We start from the raw sequence: 9,685 nt of genomic DNA on the forward strand, positions 1-9,685 counted from the left end.
GTGACTGTCTGGAGGATATATTCTTTTCATCATCTAGCTGCAATGAATAAGATTTATTCTTTTTCTATATGGTCTTCATCACAAGCTCTTATTTTTTTTTTAATTAGCTTGGCCTTCTTGATGATGTAAAATAATATTTTAAAGTGTTAAATTCATCCGTGTGATGGCTACCCATGTCGAATATTTGTTTGTTTGCTTTCTTACCTTTTAATAATTGGGTACATCTATGTAATCCAGACTGTCTTTTATCTCTCTTTGGAATCCACAGTTGGAAGGACCTCAGAGATTAACTAATATTCAGTCTTCCAAGTGTGGTATTGAGTGCCAGAAAACAACAGTGAAAAAGTGTTAAAACCACATGTTTATTATCTATCATCATCTCCACCTCCCCCACCCGCACAACCACTGCTTTCATTAGCAGCACCCTTCTTAATATTTTATGAAGCATCGTGGTGAATGCTTTTAATCCCAGATCCAGGGAGGCAGAAGCAGGCAGCTTGCTGTGAGTTTGATGACAGCCTGGCCTACAAAGTGAGTCTAGGACCACCAAAGAAACAGAGAAACCCAGTATCAAAAAAACAAACAAAGATGAAGAAAGAAAGACAAACACTGGGTATCTGAAGGATATTTTAGTTTAGGCACAATGATCAGTTGAGAAGTAGCTGGATTTTGTTACCTCTCTCTCTTTCTGTTTCTCTCTCTGTCTCTCTCTGTCTCTGTCTCTGTCTCTGTCTCTCTCTCTCTCTCTCATTGTTGTATTTACTAATTTACTAAGTTTTGATAAAAATGAATGAAGCAGATGTTCACAGGCTCTTGATGTAAGGAAGAATCAGGAGTATTTATTTTTGAGACAGAGTATCTCTGTGTACCTTGCCTGAATGACCCTTAGTTTGTAGAGTAGGCTGTAGTGGAAATCACATCTGCCTCCAGAGTGCTCTGATTAATGGTGTGTGCAATCGTGCTCAGCTAAAACAAATCTTTTCGAACTGTGTGTGTACCTGAGACTTTGGGTGATGGCATAGATGTAGGGATGAAATCTAAAGGCACAGATGAAGAGACGTTAGCTCTCATTTGCCTCTAGCCAATTTAATTACAATTTTAATTTAATTTATTTAATTTAATTAGGAATTTAAGCATTTCTGGCTTTCTGCTCTTTTTGCTTTGGTCTGTAGGGATGGAGATTGAATTAGGGTCATTTTCATGGTAAACACTGGAAGAGATGAATTAAGAACATAAACTTTTTACCTCCATCCCCTGTTTTTCCCCCTCAAGACAGGGTTTGTCTGTGTAGTCTTGGCTGTTCTGGAACTCTCTTTGTAGACCAAGCTGGCCTCAAACTCAGTGAGATCCAACTGCCTCTGGACTATTGGGATTAAAGGCGTTTGCCACCACATTAGCTCCTGTTTTTGTACAATGAAAAGATTTAAGTCCTTTGCATAGCTTATCTCAAAATCAGTCTATCACAGATTGTTTTTTTATTTAGTATCAATCCAGATTAGGAGATAAGTGCTCAGCTTTGTGCTGGGGTGAGAGGACTTGCTACTTCCACAAACACTGGTGTCCAGAAGGAGAAATACCTGACCCCACCTAGAAACTGATAAACCTGTGTCTTAGTCTTTGGAGTTGGGATTTAAAGGATGGCAGTAATATACTCTGAGGCAGATACCTTTTGACCCCTTTTAGCCTGCATCCAAGATAGGTATCCTACAAAATTGGGCTTCCCTAGCTCACACTCTATAGCCTTGTAACTCTTGCAGATGTCTCTCCACAGCCTGTTTATAATCTGTTATCCCATGAAACCTCTAATGGTAAGGCACAAAGTCTGCATTTGTTGTCTTTAAAACTTGGAGGAAAACGGACCACTAATGTTGTCTTCTGTAAGCTCCCACTGGGTATAGATATTAAAAGCAAAGATGGGTTCACTCATCTTTGCCAGTTGGAAGCTAAAGAACACATCTTTCAGATTCAAGAGAATATATACTTGTTTTATTGGAAGCATCAGACTCAGGAGAATCAGAGTTTGCAGGTTTCTTAATAGGCTGGGTAGCAGTTTTCCAGGGTGACTGGCTGGGAGTCAGGATATATATCTGTGTGTGTGTGTGTGTGTGTGTGTGTGTGTGTGTGTGTGTGTGTGTCTGAACCTGGAAATATGGAGGAATGAAATTCACTTTTTTGTTTTCAGGTCCATTCAAGTCCATTTCTTATTATTTGTTCAGCATTGAGGTAGCTGAATTGGTTAGTTGAAAATTATAGGATCTTAGTGTTGAGTCATTCTTGGATGTGTAGGTTTTGCCCATACCTCTCTTGAGTATTTGATGGAACTCTGAGAGATATTAAATCTGTATATATTTTTGTAGCCGAACATTTATCTACCAGGTTTTTTGTTATAGTAGTTTGTTTGCTTTGTTTTCTTTTGTGTGTGTGTTTTGACGGCTGGTAAAATGTCAGAATTGTTCTGGGTATATGTAAGTCTAATTGCATCCGTATTTCTTTTGTGCAGGCGAATAGCTGTGAGTTCGAGGCCAGCCTGGACTACAAAGCGAGTCCAGGGCAGCTAAGGCTACACAGAGAAGCCCTGTCTTGGGAAAAAAAAGTTCAAGGTCCTTCTCAGCTACCTGGCAAGTTAGAGCTATACAAAACATCTCAAAAGTAAATAAAGCTGGGAGTGGTGGCGCACGCTTTTGATCCCAGCACTGGGGAGGCAGAGGCAGAGGCAGAGGCAGGCAGATCTCTGTGAGTTTTAGGCCAGAGTGGTCTACAAAGCCAGTGCAGGACAGCCAAGGCTACACAAAAAACCCCTGTGATGAAAATAGGGAATTAGGGCTGGAGAGTTGGCTCAGGGGGTTAAGAGCACTGCCTGCTCTTCCAGAAGTCCTGAGTTCAATTCCCAGCAACCACATGGTGGCTCACAGCCATCTATAATGTAATCTGCTACACTCTTCTGCAGATAAAGCACTCACATACAATAAATAAATAAATGAAAAAAAAAGAGAAAGAAAATAAGGAATTAGCTTTGCCTAGTTTAGTGTCAGCCAGGGTTACATGAGCCCTGTTACATAAAACAGAGTTTTTTTTGAGCAGGGTTTCTCCGAGTAGATTAGACTAGCTTCGAACTCCATGTGCCTCTGCCTCCCAAGTGCTGGGATTAAAGGCTTGTGCCACCACGCCTGGCACACACACAAAAAAGTGTTTTGATTTGGATGTTGTGGCCTGGTCTACAAATTGAGTTCCAGGTCAGCAGCCAGGGCTATAGAGTGAAGCCCTGAGATTCATTGTGTAGACCAGGCCTCACTCAAGTCAAAGAGGTCTGCCTTCCCAGTGTGAGTGCTGGGATTAATTAAGTGAATGTGCCATAACACTTGGCCTCTAAAAACAAAAGAGAGAGGGAGAGGGGAGAGAGAGAGAGAGAGAGAGAGAGAGAGAGGGCAAGGTTGGTTGGATTCCAGAGAACAGCCCTCAAGCAGATGTGGCTCTTGGGTTGTAAGTGAACAGGTGGTGGGAGCAAAATAGCCTGTTGGACATGCCCTTTTCTTGTAGGTGCCCTCCTCTGGGCCCCAGTCCCTGAAGATCATGATGGCGTATATGAACCCGGGGCCTCACTATTCCGTCAACGCCTTGGCTCTGAGTGGCCCCAGTGTGGACCTGATGCACCAGGCTGTTCCATACTCAAGTAGGTGCTCTCCTCCTTCCCACCCTCAGTCTGTCTTTTAGCATCCTCTAGGCTTTCTTGCCCTCAGGAGAAAAGCATTCACCAGGTGGAGGGCGGGGCTGTGGGTGTGGGGTGGGGGGTGGGTGTGGAGCCCATGTGCCAGCTCCATGTCTATCTGCAAAGGAGTTTGGCATCCAAGGGACTTTATCAATACGGATTTTCATCTGTTTGTAAAGATTGTTTTTTTTTTCTAAAAGAGCTGTGCATTCCAATGTCTGTGGCAACATTCTTCTGACTCTTACTTTTCTTTTTCTCTTCTTGGAGAAGAGGTGGCTGGGCTAGAATCCAGTGCCTGTGGTTTCTAGGCATGCACTTTACTATGGAGCCATGCCCTGGCCTCGCTGGAGGATTTTAGACAGGTGCTCTATGACTACATCACACCCCAGCTCTACCACTGAGCCACGCCCACAAACCCCTCACTGGGGGATTCTAGGCAGGGGCTCTACCACTGAGCCACACCCCCAGCCCCTCACTGGGGGATTCTAGGCAGGGGCTCTACCACTGAGCCACGCCCCCAGCTCCTCACTGGGGGATTCTAGGCAGGGGCTCTACCACTGAGCCACGCCCCCAGCCCCTCACTGGGGGATTCTAGGCAGGGGTTCTACCACTGAGCCACACCCCCAGCCCCTCACTGGGGGATTCTAGGCAGGGGCTCTACCACTGAGCCATGCCCTCAGCCCCTCACTGGGGGATTCTAGGCAAGGGCTCTACCACTGAGCCACACCCCCAGCCCCTCACTGGGGGATTCTAGGCAGGGGCTCTATAAATGAGCATGTCTCCAGCCTCCTGGCTCAAACTGTATAGAGTGCTGGAATTGTAGTGCTGCGCCATCATGCTTTACTATGATATACTTATTAATAGTTTTCTCTTCCGTCCCTTCTTTTATATGTATATAATATACAATGTAATACAATTTATATAATATAAAAATGTAATATTTATATATCTTATTTTATATCATATAAATATATATTACACATATCACACACACATATATTTGTTTGTTTATTTGAGACAGGGTCTCTCTGTGTAGGCTTGGTGTCCTGGACTCCCTGCGTTGGCCTTGAACTCACATTGATCTGTCTGCCTCGGCCTCCCAAGTATATATATTTTTTCTCTTGAGACAGGGTTTCTCTGTGTAGCCTTGGCTGTCCTCAACTCACTCTGTAGACCAGGCTGGCGTCGAACTCACAGACACCCACCTGCCTCTGCCTCCTGAGTGCTGGGGTTAAAGACATGTGCCACCATGCCTGGCTTTTCTTCCTTTCCTTTCCTTTTCTCTTTTCTCTCCTTTTCCTTCTCCTCTTCCTTCTGCTCTTCCTCCTCCTCCTCTTTTTCCTCTCTGTGTCTCTCTGTCTTTCTCTGTCTCTTTCTCCCTCCCCCATCTCTGGACAGGCTCGTACTATGTAGCTCTGGACTGGAACTCACTACGTAGAACAGATTTCTCTACAAATTCACAGACTTCCACCTGCTTCTGCCTCCTGAATGCAGGAGGTAAAACCAGGAGTCACCTGATTTGGCCTTTTCCTTTCTATCAAGGACAAAGAAAACATCGCATTTATTTTTGAGTGCAGGGTGGGGAGCAGGGGTCATGTGTGCCATGGCTCCCTTGCAGAGGTCTGAGGACAACTTTTGGGAGTTGTTTTTTTTCCTTCTACCATTGGGTCTCAGGGATTGAACTCAGGTCCTCAGGATTGCTCACAAGTATCTTTACACACTGCACCACCTTGCCGGCCCCTTTCTTGTTTACTTTACATTAAGTTGGACCATAGAGACTTACTACTTTTATGAGCTGAAGTGGTTGATTACTCATATGCTTCAACTGAGTATGTCTTTGAGCATAAAAAGTTTCAGGATAGGAGGTGGTCCAATGGCCCCTGCTTGTAATCCCAGATATTTGGGAGGATAAGGTAGGAGGATCACTTGAGCCCAGGATTTCAGGGCCAGCCTGGGCTACATAGTGAAATTCTGTTGTAATGGAAAAGAAGGTGAGGGCCGGGCATGGTGGCGCACGCCTTTGATGCCAGCATTCGGGAGGCAGAGGCAGGAGGATCTCTGTGAGTTCGAGGCCAGCCTGGTCTACAAAGTGAGTCCAGGACAGCCAAGGCTACACAGAGAAACCCTGTCTCGAAAAACAAAATAAAACAAAACAAGAACAACAACAAAACCCCCCAAAAACCTAAAAAGAAAAAAAAAGCCAGGTGTGGTGGCCCAGTTCTTAGGAGGCAGAGGCAGGTAGATCACTGAGTTTGAGGTCAGTCTGGTCTACAACGTGACTCCATGACAGCCAAGGCTACACAGAGAAACTTTGTCTCAAAAAACCAAACCAAAGAGAGAGGGGGCGGGGGGAGAAAGAGGGAGAGACAGAGAGAGAGAGAGGAAGGAGGAGGAGGTAGGAGGAGAGGGTTAAAACCACTTCCCTCCATGGATATGTGGCTGGAATGCATCTCTAATTCCTCCATTGGCTGAGCCAGCGCTAGAAAGCCGAGCACTAAATGAAAGCCCCTTTTTTCGGCAGAATGACGTGCAGAAAAGACTTCTGGGCAGGCATCTCACTGTACCTCATGGCCTCCAGCCAGCCGACCTAGCTAACCGGAGGATTCTCTCTCATCCATTCCCCGGATTTAGGTGCTCCTAGGAAGCAGCGAAGGGAGTGGACCACGTTCACCAGGAGCCAGTTGGAGGAGCTGGAGGCCCTGTTTGCCAAAACCCAGTATCCGGATGTGTATGTGCGTGAGGAGGTGGTTCTCAAGATCAACCTGCCTGAGTCCAGGGTCCAGGTAGGATGACCTGCTCCCTGGACCCCTCCTGACCTTTACTGTGACCTTCTGTGTGTCCCTGTCAGAGTAAAAGGGAGGAAAAAGAGGGTATAGGGTACAGCCACGTTTATCAAGTGGCCTAAATGCCCCTCACTTCCCTGTGTCACTTAACTTCCCTCTTTTTATTTGATGCCTTCTCACCACACTGCCTTCCAAGGGTTCTCCTTCCCCTTGCACTCTCTGTTTCCTTTTATTTTCAGAAAAGAAGATTGATTTTAGGGTCACACATATGCACAAGTTATCTACCATTGAGATACATCACCAGCCTCCTTATTTATTTTTGAATCTTAAAACTATTCATGTAGCCGGGCGTGGTGGCACACGCCTTTAATCCCAGCACTCGGGAGGCAGAGGCAGGAGGATCGCTGTGAGTTCGAGGCCAGCCTGGTCTACAAAGCAAGTCCAGAACAGCCAAGGCTACACAGAGAAACCCTGTCTTGAAAAAAAAAAAAACCAAAACCAAAAAAACCCAAAACCAAAACCAAAACCAAAACAAAACTATTCATGTATTTCTGCGTGCATTTACTTATTTATTTATTTTTTTGAGACAGGGTTTCTCTGTATAGCTGTTTGTCCTGGAACTTGCTCTGTAGACCAGGCTGGCCTTGAACTCACAGAGACCCACCTGCCTCTGCATCCTGAGTGCTGGGATTAAAGGAGTGGGCCACCATTGCCTGGCTAAAATTATTTATTTTTGAGACAAGGTCTTATTATGTAGACCAGGCTGTATTTGACCTCCCCAGCGATCACCTGCCTCTGACTCCCAAGTGCTGAGTTTAAAGATGTGTGCCACTGCACCAGGCTAGAGATTTATTTTTAATTATGTCCATGGGTGCGTGTGCGCGCAAATAAGCACAGGAGGCCAGAGGAGGGCATTAGATCCCCCAGAGCTGGAATTACAGGCAATTGTGAGCCATACAATGTGGGTGCTGGGAACTGAACCTAGGTCCTTTGCAAGAGAAATATGTGCTCTTGACCCCTGAGCAATCTCTCTAAGACCATTTTGTTATTTACTTATTATTATTATTTTAAAATATTCTTTGGTTTGAAGAAGGAAAAGAAACGTGGAAATGATGTGATTTGATCTACTCTTGTGCATGTACACGGTAGGCAAATGCTCTACCACTGAGGGATATCCCTAGCCCTGGCATTAATTATATCTATACGCATGTACACACATGCATGAAATTAACTGATTAAATATGTGCATGTACAATATATGCACTTATGCATAGATGTATTATTGTATGTATGACATGTGAAGATAACGCATGCATGGACAGGGGCACGTTAATATAATGTGTGCACCTGTGCATGGCTGTATGTATGAAGGGTGAGTTTAATTCACATGTTCATAAGCAGGGACATGTAAATATAATATGTTCATATGTTTATGATTGTATGTATGTATGTATGTGACGACAATGCACAATTGCATCTATGTGATCAGGTAGGTGGCTGAACACATGTATGTATGTATGTATGTATGTATGTACATAATTGCACATATGTGAAAATAACTCATGGTTATATGTATGTACGCGTGGGCATGCATAAAATGCATGCTGATGCATGATGGCTGATATATGCAAGGATGTATGTGTGACTACTTGCATGTGTGATGTATGTGTGATCAGTGCATGTAGGTTCCTGTGTGCATGTGTACATGCATGACTGGATGGGTACACACATCCTGGACAGAGCTGCCCGATCATCAGATGCCGTTTGGCGATGTGTGACTCTTACCATCGTCAGCCTTGGTACGGTGAGGATTCTGAGACAGTTTACTCACCCTCACCTCCCCGGGCTCCCTCTAGGTCCGGTTCAAGAACCTCCGGGCGAAATGCAGACAGCAACGGCAGCAGCAAAAGCAGCAGCAGCAGCAGCCCCCGGGGGCACAGGCCAAGGCTCGGCCTGTGAAGAGGAAGGCAGGTGCTTCCCCACGACCTTCGACGGATGTTTGCACCGACCCTTTGGGCATCGCAAATTCCTACAGCCCATCTCTGCCCAGCCCCTCAGGCTCACCTACCACGGCGGTGGCCACCGTGTCCATCTGGAGTCCGGCCTCTGAGTCTCCTCTGCCTGAGGCCCAGCGAGCCGGCCTGGTTGCCTCGGGGCCCTCTCTCACCACGGCCCCTTACGACATGATCTATGCCCCTGCCTCTACTTTCTGCCCTTCTCCTTCAGCTTATGCGTCTCCAAGCTCCTACTTCAGTGGGCTGGATCCCTTCCTTTCTCCCATGGTGCCCCAGTTAGGGGGTCCGGCTCTCAGCCCCCTCTCCGGCCCCTCTGTGGGGCCATCCCTGACCCAGTCTCCCACTTCCTTGTCAGGCCAGGGTTATGGCACCTACAGCCCCATGGACAGCTTGGAATTCAAGGACCCCACAGGCACCTGGAAATTCACCTACAACCCCATGGACCCTCTGGACTACAAAGATCAGAGTGCCTGGAAGTTTCAGATCTTGTAGAAGAGGGTCCCCAATTCACCCTTCCAGGTGAATCACCCTCTCCAGGACTCCATCGGCCTCTTCCAGCTTAGATTCCAGGAGAATAGCCCCCCCAAAGTAACAGGAAGTCGTAAGCCTGCCAAAGGCTGTGGACATTGCAGCCTCAGGTGCAGGCCACCCTCAGCTCGGTTAGGGAGCTTGGCCCCTTTACCGCCCTATCCCACATCATGAAAGAGGTTCCTTCCTCCCCCGAGATGTCCCCGGCAGTGATCAGTAGATACCATGACTGTGATGCGCATATCTGATGCTTTCCCTGCCCCAGACTTCAGTAAAGGTGCTGAGAGCTTGCTCCAGAAAGAAGAGAAATCTATCTTGCAAGTGACCTGGAGAGTGTTTGGGTCACAACTCACGGTGCCCCTAAGCCAGGTGTGGGGACTCCATACCTGTCAGTCCCAGCACTGAAGAAGCTGAGGAACTTGAGGGCCAGCCTGGGCTACAAGAGTGAGATTTCAAAACTGATTTGGAAATTTGTGTACAATTAAAGTTAACAAATGCCAGGTTTACATGGGTAGGTTTAGAGGGTTGTTCATTTGTTTTACATGTATATATGATTTATGTATCTGTATGTATATTACCGGCATGAGCCACCAAACTGAGCTGGGAGGCCATGGCTTGCACAGAAACAAATGCAAAAGAGCCTTGATGTGACT

General features: G+C 46.2%; 1 protein-coding gene across 1 annotated transcript; it reads left to right on the forward strand.

Moving 5' to 3' along the window:
* Positions 1–3,543: 3,543 nt before the first annotated feature.
* LOC311590974 (cone-rod homeobox protein-like) lies at positions 3,544–8,996 on the forward strand (the record flags this gene model as incomplete). Its single annotated transcript, XM_084770294.1, has 3 exons — positions 3,544–3,670; positions 6,338–6,489; positions 8,346–8,996. Exons 1-3 carry the CDS (start codon positions 3,571–3,573, stop codon positions 8,994–8,996), a joined length of 903 nt encoding a protein of 300 aa, XP_084626420.1. The 5' UTR covers positions 3,544–3,570.
* Positions 8,997–9,685: the final 689 nt, after the last annotated feature.

Source organism: Acomys minous, assembly GCF_964271855.1.
Source record: "Acomys minous genome assembly, chromosome: 20".
Classification (NCBI taxonomy): domain Eukaryota; kingdom Metazoa; phylum Chordata; class Mammalia; order Rodentia; family Muridae; genus Acomys; species Acomys minous.